Below are 19,467 nucleotides of genomic sequence, written 5' to 3' on the forward strand. Positions count from 1 at the left end.
ATTAATCAGTTTGTCAACTGCTTTCTTGGATGGTGCGTGCAGTTTAGATATGGATCACTGCAGCGTCACAGCTCTAGTTCAGCAGTAAAATAGCAAGCTGGAACAGAGCCCAGCAATTTTTTAGTCATTCAACAAATTTACCATACCATGCCATACAATTATAAATAATGTTTACTGATGAGATTTTAGTAATTCTATATTACATTATGTGTTACATCAAAGAATTGCACAGGTACAAAGAACACTGGATGTACTCCACTCACCAGTGACTTTATTGTGTACAACTTGCTGGTACTGGGTTGGACTGCCATAATATTTCATGGTATGAACTCCTCAGAGATTCTGGTCCATATTGATGTTGCTGCTGCAGATTTGTCTGTACAGCCATGACTGAATCTTAGTTACACAACATCTCAAAGGTTCTCTGTTGGACAGAGATCTGGTGGCTGTGGAGGCCATTTGAGGCCAATGAACTAACTCACTAAATTTTCAAGAACCAGTTTGAGATTATTTGTGCTTTTTTGACATGGAAGCAGCCATCAGAAGACTGGTACACTGTGGTCATAAAGGGACAGACAAGGTCAGCAGGCTGTGGTGTTTAAACAATGCTCAGTTGGTACAAAAGGATCCAAAGTGTGCCAAGAAAATTGACCACCCCGTTACACCACCAGCAGCATGAAATCAATGACACACAAAAGGATGGATCCATGCATTCATGCTGTTTACTTTAAATTCTGTCCGAACCATCTGAATGTCACAGCAGAAATTGACACTCGTCAGACCAATTTTCCAGTCTTCTGTTTTCCAACTTTGGTTGTGAACTGACTGTAGCCTCAGTTTCCTGCTGCTAGCTGACACAGTGGTACCCAGTACCTTAATGCTTGGTTTGAACATCTGCACGTCGCCTTGAGCATGTTTACATACTAAAATGCTCCCACGAGACTGGCTGATTGGATATTTTCACTCTGGGGCTGTTAAACAGGCGCACCTAATAAACTGGCCAATGAATCTATATTCTGTTTTTGTTTACGGTTACCAAAGATCGGTATTATTTGAGAGATAAAGGCTTCGCTACTGCTCAGTCATCCTCATTCTGCACACATTTCCAACCTCCTCATATACAGCACACAATTGATCAGGAACCCCTATCTTATCACGTTAATGCTCTTGATACCCTTAAGTGTCATTTTTCAACATTTTGGGTTAATGTTGAAGTTTTGGTGGCTAAACATAATCAAACAGTTAATGATTAGAATTTCATGATTTCCACCACCAGGCACCAAAGCAGTGTTCTTATTTGCTCTTTTAACCAAATGTTACAAATACCAATTTAAATTTTATAGCCTTTATAGATGCTCTGCAGTTTGTTTACACTCATATCCAGATTCACAGATGTTCATAGATGGTTCACAAACTAATTTAACTAAATGTATGTAGTTTAGTATTTTCTATTTAATTATAAATATTTAGACATCATGTGTATCAGTTCTGACTCCATTATGAAATGATTTGTTTGGGCGGTAGAAGTTTTTTGAAATGAAATCTATTTCTTTGTTCTGGAGAAAGTACACATAATAAAAACAATCTATTCAAAGACGTGCCGCATTTTGCTTTTCCACTGTTTGTCTTTCTTTAGAAAAAGGTGATTACAACGAGGTGGAGCTGTTAGTCAAATAAAAATTTGTAATGATTTATATAATCACAACTTGCTTTTTATACCCTAAAATGAAGACAGATCCCCACAGTGGAACTGTAGTTAAACAGATTTATATCCCCACAATATGAGCAATAAAAGTACACACACACACACACACACACACACACACACACACACACACACACACACACACACACACACAATTTTAGTGCAGGGTGTGATCTGTGGAAAGCAATGACATGCTCAGACAGAAATAAAAACATAAACCATAATTATCACTTTGTTGAACTTTCACTGTGGGTTCATTACTGTATCAATACACACACAGAGACTGGGGTTGTTATGGAAAACAATGATTTTCGGAGAGTCTGCTGTGTTACATGCTTCTCTTTTGGCATCCTTGTAGACAGTTTGTATGTCTGAGGTTTCTCTTTGTGAAGAGTCGCTCCCTTCGCAGCAATGACACAAAACAGAAAGACCAGCGGCGCGAAGCTGCTGCTTTCCTCTGGCCTTTCATTTCAAAATCAAACCCAGCAAAAGTCACACTTTAAACACACTCCAGGTGTACCTGCTCGCTGTCTCTCATTACGCAAAAAATGTTACGAGGCACCTCATTAATTGTACCCGACATGACACACCTTTGTCTTTGTTCTCCACCTGTCCCTGCGTTATTATTTATATCTGATTGCAGACTGATATGGATCATTATGATTTATGACAAAAACATATATTGATGCCTCTGATTTAAACTGGCAGACATGCAAGTACAGACTGCCAGCTATGTAAAGAACAAATTTATGAGGTTTTTTTGTTTACGGCATCTTTTTAAAAGTTTCAGTACGAACCAAGGAGCACATGGATATAATCTCTGCCTTATCTGCCAGCTCTCAGATGGCTTTGCAGCACTCTGGCTGCCATAAATTACAATAAGTGTTTGAGTGATTATCTGATCTACGTTCATTATGACGTCTGTTTTCCAGCCTCATATTAGACTCATATTGTGTGCGTATGTGTGTGCGCGCGTGTGTGTGTACCATCAGGTGGTGACTCTCACTTTGAGATATATTATGGTATATCGTCTCCTTGGGCAACTTAGGGAACAATCACATCTCTGTGTTCACTACAAGCAGCCAGGAGACATGGCGTAATTGCACACACTGTTGTAGGAACAAACACTGTAATTGTTCCTATGTACTTTTTGTCTAGGTTTTTCAGGTGCAGGTGTATCAGGAGGGTGTGTATATGTGCGTCTGGGTGTTATTTGAAAGTGAGGTTGCCTTGTGGCCATAAGACATTCAAACTATCACTAACTGAAATATGAAGTCAGCCTGAAGGGAAGTCAGTCCGCCCAAATAAAGAATGTAACCATGCACACAAAACACACACACACATGCACGCACACACACACACACACACACACACACACACACACGCACGCATAAAAAGGGGGAGGGGCTAAAAATGCAAGTGGATGAACTGAGGAGATGAGTTGTCCTTGTTGAAACATATTTACATGAGGTAGGAGCTCAGTCACAGCCGCCGTGTGTATTAGACCGTTCATGTATTTTTTCCTGGTTCAGTTTGGTAGTTTTCAAAGACACACTAGAAAATCCAAATCCTCAAGTGCATCCAGTTCACTTTCAATTTTTGCATGACCTTATAGCCATTCCTTTTTTATTTACCTCTTGTTTTCTGCTCTTTTATCTAATAAATGACTTGTCTTTGGAATAGGATTCAAACATAGCGTGCCAAATATCAGACAAGTTAGTCCACATGTATCGACCACGTCATTTAACAGTGTAAAAAACCCATAAAATGTGATTATTTCTCAGTGATAAACTCATGGTCCCACTACCCCCTGTTTTTCAAAGCCATATTTCTTAAACGTCCACGCAAACATTGTCATGATTGATTTTTGGGACCAAACCTCACATCTGCTCTGATTGTGAAAGGGATACAGGGCAAAAAGTGACTGGCACCATTCATAATTCCCTTAATAGCTACTAAAGCCACAGTTACAGCTGAAGAAAGGATCCCAAAAGTATGAAACTGCTACCACTGGTGTTATTTTATTGTAAAGTGGACCAAACATAACATATTTCCCACATGCTTTTGGGAGATTTGGTGTATTTGTGCTTTTGCAAATTGTAGCTGCACTTGGATGGAGGTGATTTTCCTACAAAAGACTTCCGTCTTGCAAATGTACCCCATAATCCAGACATATATAGAATACAAAACTAGTGCTTGCCAGAAATTAACGTAGCTCCTTTGGTGTTGCAGTAGCTTTCTTGCCTGCGTTCATTCATTTTGGGGGGATATCAAGTCACTGATATTCCAAAACCTTCAGGTAACTTATAGAAAGTAGAACAATACAGAAAAATCATTTCACCTTTAAACACGACAATAACCCCAAGAGCACATCCGAATCAAAAAAAGAATGGCGCAGATCTAAATCCAATAGAAAGTCTATGGTGTGACCTGAAGACGGCAGTGCACAAGAGCTGCTCTTGCTGTCTTGCTATCAAACATTGCCAAGTCAAGATGTGCAATGCTGATAGACTCCTACACAAGAAGACTGAATGCTATGATCAAATTAAAAGGTGCTTCAGCAAACTGTTAGTTTAAGGATATGGACGCTTACGCAACCAGCTTACTGTGTGTTTTGCCTTCAGAACTGCCTTAGTTCTTCATTGTATAAATTCAACAAGGTGCTGGAAACATTCCTGAAAGATTCTCTTCCAGAGTTGCTGCAGAATTGACTATGAAAGGGATTAGAAAGCCATTTCTTAGGCTATGACTCCAATAAACCACAGTTATAGTATTTTTCCACAAAAGAAGAAAACCTGGAACAATAACGATCCTTCCTGGGTGGGGCAAGCCTACCAATGTTACTCCAACACATTCACAACACATCCAGAAGGACACTGTCATGGTTTGTTTTGGTTTTTAATCTCTGCACGTCTCTGTGGATACTTTGAAAATCATTCCCCTGGATTAACTAATTAGACATTAGCTTTTACATTTACAGAATTTACAGATTTATTCCTATCAGTCAACTCCCTGGAGAACTGGAAAGCTCACCTGTGATCATCTTGTGCTCCTCGTGTTGCTTAACCTTTCCTCGTCTTTAAATAAAGATTGTAAAACTTAATCTGTCATCTTTATTAGCTTTGCATTTGAGTCCACTTGCAACACTTGGCTTAATCAGCCTTGACAGTCACAAAAGAGTTCATGTTCATGATTCAGTCATAACAAAGAGATTAGGCAAAAACGCCATCCACAGAAGAGGCTCGTCTCACATTTGCCAAAAAAAAACATCTTCATGATTTCCATGACGTTTGGGAAAACATGAACTTTTTGGAATGTTTGAGTCCCGTTACACCTGATGTAAAGCTAGCATAGCATTTCATAAAAAGAACATCATAGCACCAGTCAAACATGGTGGTCTTAGTGTGATGGTCTGTGGCTGCTTTGCTGCTTCAGAACCTAGACGACTTGCAGTAATTGATACAACCGTGAATTCTGCTCCGTACCAGAAAATCCTGAAGGTGAATCCCCGTCCATCAGCTCTGGCCCTGAAGTTCGAGAGCACCCTGGTGATACAGCAGCACAATGAGTCGAAGCACACCAGCAAGTCCACCTCTGAGTGGCAAACAAGTCTGGACTTAAATCAAATGGAGATGCTTTGGTGTGACCTTAGACGGACAGTTAATGCTCGGAAAACCTCCAGTGTGGCTAAATTAAAAACAAAAGAGAAGAGTGGGCAAAAATTTGTGAAAGACTCTTTGCCAGTTATCACTAACAGTTCTTACCGCCAAAGGTGACACAACTATTTATTAGGTTTCGGGGAAAATGACATTTCACACAGGGTCAGGTAGAATTTTTATAGTTTTTTCCCCCTTAAGCATCATTTAAAAAATGCATTCTGTATTTGCTTTGTCTAATAATGTGAAACATTTAAGTCTGACATATAAACAAAAAACTGAGAAATCAAGAAGGGGGCACATAATTATTCACAGCACTGCACATACATTTACATTTAAGTCCAGGTTGTGATAGATGCAGATACCGCTGCCCTCTCGTCCATGTCAGAAATTTTTACCTCAGTGAGACTTTTACCTCGAAAAATAATAAATGATAAACCTTTTTAGTTCCTCCCTATTACCTCCTTATCTCAAAAAACAAAAAACAAAACAAAAAAAACATCCCTTTTCTTTCTTTGTTCACCTCATATAGTTTTTATTTTTCCCTCTTTTCCTTAAGATAGATCTGCACACATCCTTAGACCACACACACACACACACTCATTTTAATGTTTATACAAATATCTTATATTGTAGCTTTATGTCTTCGTGTCTCATCCTTTTGTTTCAAAACAAAGCATGAGAAGGAAAAAAGAATGAAAGAAATGCAATTACAGATTTATAGATTTTTTCTATGCTGAATAGACCTCCTGAAATAACTAGTTGTTCAAGAAAACTGCCTGCTTTGATCAGATGAGTAGTTATGAGTAAGATTAAAAGCAGCGCACCTGTGGCATTTTGGAAAGTTATTTTTACCCTGCTTTAAATATTCATTGTTAAGTGACAGAAATTCAGTCAGGTGGTGTGTGTGCTGACGCCACTCCCGGTCTTCCGATAGCTGCTCTTCAATCAACATATTTGTCACCTTCTGTGCAGTTGTCAGTTCAGCACTTTGAGGTAATGAGGCTTTAAAACTGATACCGAGCAAGATAAACGCACCTGTTACCGGCTCCCGCCCTGCCACCACCCTTGACTTGCATTTTTGCTCCTGATTTGCATACAAGCAGTGGTTTGTTGTTCAGTATGTAAGCTGCATTGCACAAATAGCATCATGGCCACAGATATGTCTTATGTGATCTTAATAAAAATGCACATGTGGGGTGAAATAAACGATTGGCTTTCAGTAATTCCAGATTCAAACAAGTCAATCTAGAGTACAAAGGAGGATTTATTAGCACTCTAAATATTAGTTCTTTAGTGGCCAAAAAGCAGGTAAAAGTTACCCATTCATGGAAATGGTTGCCACCTGTACCACTACACACTACACTACACTGAACTATGACTGTTGAATGGCTTACCATGGAATTCGGTGTAATATCTATCTATATAGATAGATATTACACCGAATTTCATATATATGTTTCTTTGTCCAGTTTCTTTAATTATTTTTAATGGCTCAGTTAAAAAAAAAAAGAGCACTATCAAATGCTGGTGTGAAAAAGTAAGCGTCTTAGTCATGTTAATGTGCCTTGGGCATATTCGACAACACCTGAGGGTGTGTGTGGTAGGTGTCAATGTTAAATTAAACTGTCACAAAAATATATACCTTTAAAAAAGTCAGAGCAGGAGGAGTTGCTCAGAAAAAGCCTTTGTGATGAATGGATGGTGATGACAGGAGCTGCTTTCATTTTGAGCTACCAGGAAGAAACCTCTCCAATACTACTGCAGAGTGTGTTTGTTTACTGGATTCTTTGCAGCACACTTCCAAGTTAAGCGTTATGAAAACCCACCTTGATGATTATTTAAGGATTCTACAAGACAGCATTTTCTAAATTATTGATGCATGATTAAAGCCCTGTGTGTGTGTGTGTGTGTGTGTGTGTGTGTGTGTGTGTGTGTGTGTGTGTGTGTGTGTGTGGCCAGTCATTGCCAGTCATTGTAAAGATTCAGCCACATTCCTACACATTCAAAACTTGTTCAACAAAAACAAAACAAACAAATAAAGAAGTAATTAAAAGAATAGTGCATATATTTTTCTCTGCATCAAAACAGATTTAAAGACATTATGCAGATCAGGTCACATGCATGTTAAAATCAAGTATTCCTTCTGCGCTAATTAACTGATTTCTTTTTCTGCAGAAAAAACCCCACGTTTCAATCATTAAAAACAAAAAAGCTTCTTGAGGTAACTTGGGGCTTGAAGACTGCCAGTATGTGCAGCTTGTGAGCTGCGTGTCCATGGATCAGTGTGTGCACGTTTGTGTGCACAGAGCAGTGTTTGAGTGCGTAAGTGTGTGTGTATTTTGGGTGGGGTCTCTATGAATCGTTTCCCCACCCTGCAGGGAGTAGTGCTTCCTCTCCAGGGTTCAGAAATAACCAACAGACAGCTTTATTGTTCGAGAACCTGCCTGCTGTCTCTCTCTCTGACACACACACACACACACACACACACACACACACACACACACACACACACACACACAAAGACCCCATCCCTTTCACAGATCTGTGCAACTGACAAGTAAAGTCTTGGTTACACCCTGGCTCAGAGGAAGGGAGGAAGAAGGAGAGAGCGAGGGAGGGCGAGAGAGAGATGCACAAACAGGGAGGGAGAGAGCGAGAGAGAGCTGGGGGGGTTAAAGGGAGGGGTTTGTGGACACTTGATGTGCTGACAGGACAGCGGTGGACACACCCGGACTGTGGCGCCTGACCTCCTGCAACAAACAGAGACGGCCTTACACACACCAGCACACACACACACACACACATTCATGTAACATCATCCTCCCTGGTGTTGCAGGTCGTGTTTGCTGTGTTCAGCTCCATGTTAGCAGTTTGTGACTCAGCAGGATAACTACAATCTGTTTCTTTTATAATCCATGCCTCTGTCTTACTCAGAGGTCGCACACACAGGCTCAGCAACGCACTGCACTCTTCAGATTTACTCGAGTACTGTAACTAGCTACCTGGGTATTTCCATTAATGGTGCATTCATGACTGTGTCTCCAATAGTTTTCAGAGATATGTGTAACTTTGCAGCTAAGGACTGTTTTTCAACCATGTGATGTTTTTATAAAAAATTACATTGAACTCCAAAGGAGCATCTAAAATGGTCTGAACGAAATGATCCTCATCACTGTAAACACAGTACGATACAGTGAAAATGAATGTTTCCACAGGTCTCAGTGACTGTAAAGCCACGTCTACTAGCAATAACTTTGAAGTAGTCACTTTCTTGGTGACTTTATCAGCCTCACATGATCACATTTCATTAAGGTTATTAAGGTTTGAAGGCATTTGTTAATGCACAGCTCTCTTAAAGTCTCGCCACAGCATTTTAGTCAGATTTGATTTTTTTTCTTTTTCAGCCGTTCTGTTGCGGATTTGCTCCGGTGCTTCGGACCATTGTTCTGTCGCTGTGCATTTAAGGTCAAACGTCTCCACTTTGGTCTGCTCTGTCCAAATAACGTCGTTCCAGATGTTTTGTGGTTTGTTCAGATGTAGCTTTACAAACTTGAGCTGTGCTGTCATGCTCTTTTTAGAGAAAATTGTCTTTCTCCTGCAAACCCTTCCAAACAAGACAAACTTGTTGAGTGTTTTTCTGATGGTGCTGTGATTGACTTTAACATTTTACATATGCCAGCTGAGGCCTGTAGAGCCTGAGATGTAATTCTTGGGTTTATTTTTACAACTCCTTTGTACCAGAGGTTCAACCTGCTGGGTATCATGTCCTGGGAAGATTAGCAGCTGTCTTCAGTGTAAGTTTGCACTTAATTTTTAATTTTACCTGGATCTTTTGATCAATTTTGATATTTTTTTACGAGTTCAATATTTTTCCTCACCACTGTAAATACTTTAAGAGAGCTAAGTAAAAACAGAGTACCTTTCAGGGTTTAATCAGGGTTAAAGGTCAGAGTCAGAGAACCTGAAAGCCTTGAAGCGTACCGTTAGTGACTCACACCAAGAAATTAATCATATGCCGACACTTCCTATGCTGTCATCTACTGCTAATCATAAAGAGTGTGTTATAATAACTACAGAGGATTTGACCAAACAGAGGTCAAACTTTTATGACTTAAGTCCTAAACAGCTCTGATATAAGCGGTAATAAATCATTGTTCTTTTAAAATGCAACCTGCCGCATCCTCAAAGCACCGATTGGCATTTTTGCTGCTTTGATTTATAACAGTTTATTAAACAAACACGCCCTGACTGTTTTATACTCTGATAAACTCGATATGTGGAATGAGAAAAATGAATAAGAAAAATGCTTTGCTGCTTATTTTGAGGCACTTTATATTAATTATTTTTAAAGATAATTTTACTTATTTTGACTATATATACTCTAGTTGATGGTTTTGGAGCACAGTTGAATAATTTATTCAGACTTTTAAATAACAGGAGAAAAAAGGAAATGAATGATTTCTATGAGAATTATTCAATCCAAGACTGCATTCACTGGCTGGTTCTTTGCATGCCATCATCTGATTGGCTCTAAGAGATCTCACAAAAAAAAATGTGTTAACTTGACATGTGCTCAAATAATTGGTAGACTGAAAATATAAATTGCAGCTAAACCGTAAATATGACACACACACACACACACACACACACACACACACACACACACACACACACACACACACACACAAACAAAAACATGTTTCCATTGACTGGGAGGAAGAAACAAAACAAAGTAAAATAAGAGGCATCTGCATGCAGAATTGCACAACATTGACATGTTAGCTAACAGTTGGATCTGAAGTGTCTGGGTGGCGTGATGAAACACACACACACACGTAGAGACGGCGATGTTGAAATAGACTGGGTGGAATATATATGTGCAATTTCCTTGCCAAGAATGAAATTTCTTAGAAGCGACTTACTGTTGCTCTGTTACCAAAGCCTTTTTTTATTTACATTTAGACTTTCTGACACACCCAGATGTGCTGCAAAGAAGAATAAACTCATCTGAGGCATCTGCCAAAACAAACCCCTGTGACAGATTTGTGTCAAACATGATTTCTGGTAAGGTTCCTGTAATGCGGGGTGGATGGATGACGTGAAATAAAGCGCAGCGATAGCGAGACTTCATTAAAAATAAAACTTATATTACAAAAGATTAATAAATATAATGCGAGTGTTACTCTCGCTTCTGGTGTGGTAGAGTTCTCCTCTCTCGCTGGGCTGTGCATTGTGGATGGTGGTAAAACTAGCTTCCATAATGAATACAAACTTTTACGCTGTTGTCTACCTGACACACACACACACTTAAATGTTACAGATAAAATACAAAATGAGGTTAATTATATAATGAAGTCAGCCATTTAAAATCATAAAATAATAGAGCAAAAGCTACTATCCAGCATTTGCAACATTGAATCTAATTACCAAAAATAAATACACATTCCATAACTAAGGTTATTTTACTGTGTTATATTCACCAGCTCAATGCATTTAGTTCAAAGTGAGCATCAGAATGGGGAAGAAATGTAATTTAAGTGACTTGACCGGTGACCCGGTGTCACTCCTGTCAGCGAAGAACAGGAAACTGAGGCTACAATTCCCAAAACTAGACAATAGAAGACTGGAAAAATGTTTCCTGGCCTGAAGAGTCTATTTCTGTTGCAGTATTCAGATGGTAGGGTCAGAACGTGGTGCAAACAACATGAAAGCCTGGATCCATACTGTGTGTCAAAGTTTCAGCCTGGTGGAGTGTAACGGTGTGGGGGGGGGGGGGAATCTTGGCACACTTTGGAGCCCTCAGTACCACCTGAGCATCATTTAAACTGTCTTTACGCTGTACGGACTCCGCTGACTCTTTTACAAAGCAACTGAAGAGATTTTTATACAGATGAGCGTTTAACTAATTTGTTGTTTTATGTTTTATGTTTTATTTCCACAGCATACCTGAGCATTGCTGCTGACCACGTCTATCCCTTTACGACCACATTGTACTCAGAGTGAAGGAGATAAAGGCCTTGAATCGGACTTGAACCTTTAGCCTTATGGTTAATACATTTTTAATAACCATGTAGAAAAATGATCTCCTTTGTTACTGTAAAGCTGTAAATTACATTCAGGAAACTTGATAAGTTTTCTGCAGTGCATCTATAAACACTATCTGGATGGATTTCATAAAGGATTGTTATAAAACTTGGTTTAAAGAACCTTTAACCGAGTCCTGTTTCACTTTCACTCCCTGTTCGGTTAGATTAAGGCTGCCTTGTTAGGTTTAGGAAAAGATCGTCGTTTTGGATTAAAATACACCAGTTCACAGCCTAAATCTGCACACTGAATACACTTTAAGGGTACCCAGTGCATTATAAGCAACACCTTATCTGTATCTCCAAGGAGGATTTAATGCACCGGGGAATAAAAACACTGATCGAAATCTTTTACAGACGATAAAGAAAAATAGTCATCTTTAACAAATGCATGTGGACAGTGTATGAAATATTATATGTGAGTATTCTATCAAAATGCCATCGTTAAACTTTCAGCACAATAAATATTATTAAAAATGAATCTTAAAATAATCAGTTTTTATGTTAATGAAACTAATGAAACAACCAATAAAACGAGTCCACATAAATCATAACATTATTTTTGATAATTTATTTTCTAGCAAACATTGCTAGATAACAGCAATGTTTCTAAACAGCATAGTTAAAGTTGTCCAACCACTTTTTGAACATCAGTAACACAAGCAGATACAGATTAAAGCAAATCAGTTTTGCTTTGATTGTTACATAATCAATATTAATATTAAATTTAAAGCCTGGTAGCAACTTTTTCTTTTCACTTACAGCAGCAGAGCACGTGTCAGAGGAGGTGGGGTCAAGGAGAGGCTCCTGCCTGTCACAGACTCGTTCAGCCAGCGGTGAGTGCACAAATACTGATAATGACGTGTGTTTTAATAGTCAGAGACATTAACATTAAATGGACTTTGTGGATATTTATTTTTTTCCAAAACATCCAAAAGGAACAAACGTCATTAACTTCTTCTGTTTCCTCTCACAATCCTATTCAAAGTGAGATCAAACGAATAATGAATGGGGAGAAAATAGGAAAATCATTCTTAAGCAAGTTAAAACAAACATTCAGATTATTATTATTTTTTAAATAGGGTTGAGGGTGAAAGTAAAGCGAGAAGCTTCAAAGGTCTTGTTTAATCAGGACCTGACTTTACAGCCTCCATCGCTCCGAATTACCCGGGCGCTAAAGGGAAAGTAGCTGCTTATCAATATTTAGTGCTGCTGCAGTGCTTTATGGGTTGTTACTGACACTGCCTGACCTTTTGTACTGACCCTCATCACGGCACTTGATGTGCTGTTACAGTCCTTTAAACAGAGCATCACTGATGATTATAAACCATCTAAATTACTTTATAAAGCACATGAAAGCGTGAAATTTATATTTGCTGGTGCATAAAGGTGAGCAGATAACGTCCTACCCTGATATATTTCTTCATATTTCAGGGGTTGGTTTAGTTCCTCCTGCACTCACCCTTTACTGATGGCACAAGGGATTTTTTTTGTTGCAGCAGCAGGATAGAGAATAAAAACAGAACAGTCTACAATGAATTTCTGTTCAATTTAATTTTATCTATATAGCTCCAAATCACAACAACAGTCGCCTCATTGCGCTTTATATTGTAAGGTCGACCCCACAATAATGCATACAGAGAAAAACCCAACAATCATACGACCCCCTACGTGCAAGCACTTTGGCGACAGTGTGAAGGAAAAACTCCCTTTTAACAGGAAGAAACCTCCAGCAGAACCAGGCTCAGGTTGGGGTGAGAGAAGGAAGACAGGATAAAAGACATGCTGTGGAAGAGAGCCAGAGATTAATACCAAGTATAAATTGGAGTCTAATAAATATATATATTTCAAACCACTGATGCACAAATACAACAGTGATAGAAACAAAAAAAGCAAAGTGGGCCCTGAGTATTCACTCATATTTTATTACAACCATAAGCAGAAGCCATACGTTAGAGCAGTGGCTTCCCAAAGGTAAACAAAGCTAAACAGATCATCTCGAAACTAACACACAGGTTCTTCATTATTACTGAAATATAATAGCTTAAAATTCCTCCATCAGGCTCTTGGATGATGGGAGTTCACGTCAGGTTTTAAGGAGGATACAGGCATGTGGTGTAGCTGATCCTGCTGGGAAGGGCTGGGCACGGCCGGGCTGAGGCGGAGTGTGGACAAGTAAACAGATGCCAAGTCAAATAAAACTCTGTGCAATGGAACAGCTCCGGGCAGCAGGACACATTTAACACAAACACACACACTTTGTACACATTCAGTAGACTGTTTACACACAGCGTAGGCAGCGCAGCAGACGCGGGGTGATCCAGCTCCATCGCAGCTCACTCAACCAGAGAAAATCTGTAAGCAGAGTTTCAACCACAGTCATGTGACAAATCATCTTTCCCCAACAGAGAAGAAGCTTGTTCCCTTTTCAGCCTGTAACATTAGGAGCTCTGACACAGCAGGTGCGACACACACACACACATGTGCACACACCACTGTTACAAAACCCCATAATTGCAACATAAGTAACCTCATTTATCAGGCGGTTCTGGTGGGCTGTGAGGTGTGGCCACGTAAGGAGCAGTCATGCTAATCAGTGACATTTACAGACGAAGGTGTGTCTGGCTTCTGGATGTTAAGTAGAGAACATGACTCTCTTTGTTGCTGCTTCATGGAAATCTCCACTCAGCTGCAGTGTTTGGTTTGGATCAAGACATGAGCTGTGCCTTCACCCCACAGATCAGCGAAGCAGTTAACAGACAGTATTAGCAATTCTTCTGTTGATCCCTGAGGCAGTCTTTGTTCTCACATGGTAGGTCAGAGGTCATTTACAGAGCAGCACCACTTCTGGACCTGGAAGGCCTGGCCTTCTCAAATTCATGGTGTATTTGATTATGAGGGAGAAGCTGATGCAAACAGATGCCCTGCGCTCCAACTGAACGCCACTTATAGGGCCCAAAAAAAGTCCAACATATTTTGGGAAAAAGAATAATCAGGTGTTTAAGTTTGACTGGGAAAGACATTTCTGAATGAGCTTCAACCACTTTTTAAATTATTATTATTAGGGTGACAAAAGTTAGAGCGGCAAAGCCGAGATGCTTTGTACAGGTGCAGAGGAGGGATAGTGGATATACTGGACGAGGATGCTAGGGATAGGGGCAGCTGAAGGTACAAGTTTAACTGTATTTTTTTCTATTACCTATTAAAATAAAACATTATTTTATTAATATTTGAGGCAGGCAAAAAAAACAGCACACTCACCTGTGGCTTTCTTCCATTTTTCAGTCCTTTGTTTGCAGCCATGCCATCTATTGCCAACATTAATTAATTATAATTTAATTTTGGGTGGTTTTTTGGCCAAGCTCAAAAGTAATTAATACACTTCAGGATATGCCAGGATTGCTTTTAACACTTGGAAATCCGTTGATGTCAGTGACTGCCTGAAGTCTATAACTCAGGGACGTCATCAAAGACCTTTTTTCTTCCTTTGAGATATTCTGTCAGACTTCTACAGCAAAACTTTTGTAAAACACCTTGAATTAAAGCTGGAAGTCTGCATTTCAATCACACGCGGCCCGTTTCATTCAGTATTCACTTTGGTGGTGTACACAGTTCACCAAACTATAAAAAAAGTGTCTTATAGACCTACTAACTGTAATATGATCATTGCATAGCGTATCAAACTGTAGCTAATTTTTAATTCATTAACATCCCAACTTAAGCGTGGTATATAGAAACGCACCATTTATGTGCTTCTTTTCTTTAAATTAAATAAGCACATTTTATTCTTGCACACAAATAACCTGTAGCGAACTCCATGAGTGACATTTCTGTGATTAAAAACACAAAATCAAACAAGCAAAAAAAAAAAAAATCAAAAAAAAATAATCCAAGAATGGCTCCAACCCGACCGGGTGGCTGATTAAGACATGCTTGGAGAGGCCCGTGAACAGGTTTAGGAATGGAAGGAGAAAAAGATCTCTCGGTGAAATCGTATAGTCCTCTTGCATTCTGCTTGACTAACAGAACAACCCAATCACAGAGGGCGAAAAACAAAACAAAAACTAAGCATGCATGTACACGCACTACAAAATATTTTGCAGAAATTCCGTTTTCTGTCTTTTGTCTGGGGTCTTGCTGTTGGTGTTTTTTTTTTTGCTTTCCTGTTTCATGTACCCACTCTCACACTATATGCAAACTAACAGGGTCACAACTTGCCCGAACACGCCGCTTCTCCAACCTCAGGAAGAGTTCCTGTTAACAAATACATGTCTGTGTTTTAAATATGGTGTACAGCGCACGTCTATATACTGGAAACCTTATATTGGTATTCAAAAATGACTGACATGTTTAGACAGGAGGTGGAAGAATCTATACATCCGACACATGTTGGTCTGGAGTGCGACACACACTCACACTCTCACACACACACACGCACACGCACAAAGAAAGCTGGCTTCAGACGTGCTGGAAGAATATGAAATGTATTTTAAAGTACAGAGTAGCAATAATCATAGTAAAACAGAACATGTGCAAAGAGAGTCAGGGGTAAAAGAAAAATATCTTTACAGTGTAAACCGACAGGTTTGTTGCAATCAGTGAGAACATTGACACGCAGTAACATTCAAACACTCACGTACAGGCACACCAAGCTGCAGCTCGGGCTGAAGAATTCAGTATGTTGCATACAGTAAATGATTTACGGGTGACAGATTGTCTCAACAGCAGAAGTTTTCCTCTTTAAAGTTAGCGTCTTTTGCCGTAATTTTGAGTAGCTCCTCAGTAAATGTGTGGACTTCCCCTCGCTGGAGCGGCACGGCTAAGCTTTCAGATTTTTCCCATCAATGCAGATGAATTGACATGTGTTTAAAGGTGAAACAACAGGATGTGAAATGAACTGGATTTATTGTGTTGCTTTTCCTGGAAGCTGCTGTAACTTAAATGAAGTTCAAGTTCAAATTGCGCAGGGCCAGGAAAGCCTAGGAAGAATCAAAAATAGTTCACCCCTGATCTCAGAATATGAGCACCATCATCATCATTTAGCCGATGTTATATTTAACCTTTGCATTACAAACCCCCCCCAAAACATTTTGCTGCCGTTTATTTCTTCACCCATCCCTTCATCTCACCTCCTTCTTACAATCTCATTTTCTTTGGGAGGAACTTGTGTTTCTTAATTATTGTGATATTTGTAACAGTGCTCTGAATACTGCAGAGTGGAGTCTTTGTTCTACAAGCTTGCTGTACATTTTTTGCTGCATCCAAAAACACAAACAAACTCCATTTATCACACACACACACAAACACACACACAGGTGCAAAAGTATTTTAACAGCCGAGGCCCGGCGGTACAGTCAGCGCCATCTCTGGGGATTATTTATGTTTATTTATTAGAGCACAGGAAGAGAGTACTATCCTTCAACCTCAATCCCATTTCTGCCACCATTTCATCTGTCCTCTTATCATCATCATCATCATCATCATTATTATTAAAACATTCCAGAGGCGGCAGGATCGAGGCAGAGACTCATTAATCAACCCTCGCCAGCAGGTGAAGCAGCGAGTCCACAGTCCTGCTATCGTGCTGCTCTCTGCCCTCCAGCTTTGATGCTGCTGTGACTGTCTGTCAGACGGACAGTGAAGGCAGCGCCTGTCCGTCGGGGTTGGCGTTTATCCCGAGGTTGGAGAGGAGGCCCTGGAGGTGTGTGATGGTGTTCAGCAGCTGCTTCTTCTCCTCCTCCAGTGCAGAAACCTGCTCCTTCAGCTGCCCCTCTGCCTGGGCCAAAGCCTCCACTCGACTCTCCAGGTTGCACACTCGAGCGTGGGACACCTGGGTGAGAACAGCGAGGGAGCGGTGACCTAATGGAACAAAGAACGGGCAAAGGCAGCTTTTCTTCTTTTGTGCAAGCGTGTGTGTGTGTGCGTACCTGCAGCTCCTCGAGCAGGTCGAGGTTCTGCTGTCGCAGGCTCTGATTGGTCCTCTCCAGCTGCGCAGCTCGCTGGTGCTGGTTGAGGGTCGGGGGCGTGTCCAGCAGCTCATCCTGCAACACGTGGTACTCCACCTCATAGGCTTGGAGCTGCTTGGACACATCCATCTCACAAACCTGAAGCAGAGGCATTTAATAACTCTCAGCTGGGTGAACATTTGAACTGCTTGCAAACAGAAGAAACGTGTTTCCATCGTGTCATACCATTATAAAAGAATGTATGTGAGGAGGATATAAAAGGAATATGACCAGGTTAAAAGTGGGTTTAATTGTTATTTTTACTGATTTGATTGATCTAAAACTCTTGCTTTGGCTTTGTAACTATTAAACTGAGTAATAATGGAAACTCAAAGTACTCCACAAGTTTAGCACTGCTCTTTATAACTCGGCTCTCATTATTGCAGCTCGGTCGTTATTCCTAATTGTTCTCACCAAAGACAACACTTGGGAGGCAGTAAACAAAAGCAGCCGCACAATCACACAATTCAACAAGACTTCAAACACATTCGGTTTAGAGCTGCTCATTAACTGAGATTTCTCATATATATCTATATATTTAAATAAAATAAAAAAATAGTCTTTTGCTCACGTGTATTCCCTTTATTTACTGAGGGCACTTTGTGTTTCTCAGCAAAATTACGTTATCATTACTCACAGCAATGGTGGTCAAAACTAGGAACAAAGCCTCGTGTGAAACTGGGGATGTTTACTCTACAATGTCAACACATTACACACACTGAGCAGGCTGCTGTTGTCCAGACCAAAGAATTTTTCACATTTCGGCATTACAAAACAATGAACTGACCTGGAGTCTCCACACATCCAGTATGTTCACTCCCACTTTTCTTTTTTTTTTTTCTCAGATGAAACTGTGAGTCATAACACATGTAACATATACATAATCCGATATGAAAAAGTGGCACTGGAGGGAAAGTACCGGCAAGTAAGCAGTTTTCCATCTCATAGAAATTATAAGATAAGCGCGTACCTTCTAAAGTATAGCTTACCATGAGTTATTAGCTCTGTGTCATCTGTGATAGCTAGGGATGGGTACCGGTATCGGTTCTGACATAAACTGTAGTAACCAGACCGAAAAGCAGCGCACATTTCGGTGCTTTATTTCGGTGCTTTTTTTTCCTAAGCTGTGATACACTTTAGATTCTAGCCAATCATTTTACGTTTCCGAGGATAGTAGGCGGGTCTAGGTACGTACGTTCTTTTATGCAGAGCTACAGATTAAAATGCCCAAGGCGAAGCGGTCAAAAGTCTGGCTGTACTTCACAGCAAAAGATGCAAACTCAGCAGCCTGCAACAAGTGCTTTAAGCTGATACTGTGATACTGTCAAAGGAGGTAACACCTCAAATCTGATGAAACACCTAGCGACGCATAGCGTTTTTTTTAAAAGCCGAGAAATGCGCCGTATTTGATAGCTTGCTGTGAGAACTCACACCGTGCACATCTACTGCGGGTGGGTTGCCAGTTATCGGACCCGGCGCAACATCCCCCAAAAACATGAAGAGGAGAGTCCTGGCCCCTAGCCCTGCCAGTGTAGCAGGAATGATGAGGATGATGATGGCGGCAGCAGCCGTTCTTCTCCGCGTGAGTAGCTTAATGTTGTTCGTGTGTAATTTACGTTGAGTAGGCTAACCACGTTATTACATTAATGCATGTAAGGTGAACTAGCAAACATCATCATAGCTACATGTGGCTGTCTTCTTGTTTGATGGCACATACTCCCTTCACCCTGGCCAAAAAGGCTAAAATGACCAAAGAAAAAGTGGAAAACAGTTAAACATGAGAGGTTTAGGACAAAGTTTGTGTTTTTTCCATTGATTAAGCACTGCTTCCAGCCAAGAGTGATGCCATATATGCCCCATAGCTGCAGAAAAGGCTAACATTGTTATCTTTTTACAAAAAAAAAAAAACAGCTGAACATGAGAGGTTTTTGGACCAATTTTGTGTTTTCCATTCTTTAAGCACCAGTTCGAGCACCGTTTAAGCACCGGCACCGTTTCAAAAGTACCGGTTTGGC

At 40.1% G+C, this 19,467-nt stretch overlaps 1 protein-coding gene across 8 annotated transcripts in view; it reads right to left on the bottom strand.

The window, feature by feature from the left end:
- Positions 1-15,912: 15,912 nt before the first annotated feature.
- The window catches only part of tbc1d1 (TBC1 (tre-2/USP6, BUB2, cdc16) domain family, member 1), a 50,784-nt gene continuing 47,229 nt past the window's right edge, over positions 15,913-19,467 (bottom strand). For all 8 annotated transcript variants that reach the window (XM_040024335.1, XM_040024333.1, XM_040024334.1 and 5 more), the window contains 2 exons: positions 17,375-17,551; positions 15,913-17,277 (listed from right to left, as the gene is read on the bottom strand). In XM_040024335.1, the coding sequence (XP_039880269.1) occupies positions 17,074-17,277; positions 17,375-17,551 (381 nt within the window). In that variant the 3' untranslated portion in view covers positions 15,913-17,073. The remainder of the gene's footprint in view (positions 17,278-17,374; positions 17,552-19,467) is intronic.

The sequence above is a fragment of the Simochromis diagramma genome, unplaced genomic scaffold (assembly GCF_900408965.1).
Source record: "Simochromis diagramma unplaced genomic scaffold, fSimDia1.1 OVJJ01000302.1, whole genome shotgun sequence".
NCBI lineage: Eukaryota > Metazoa > Chordata > Actinopteri > Cichliformes > Cichlidae > Simochromis > Simochromis diagramma.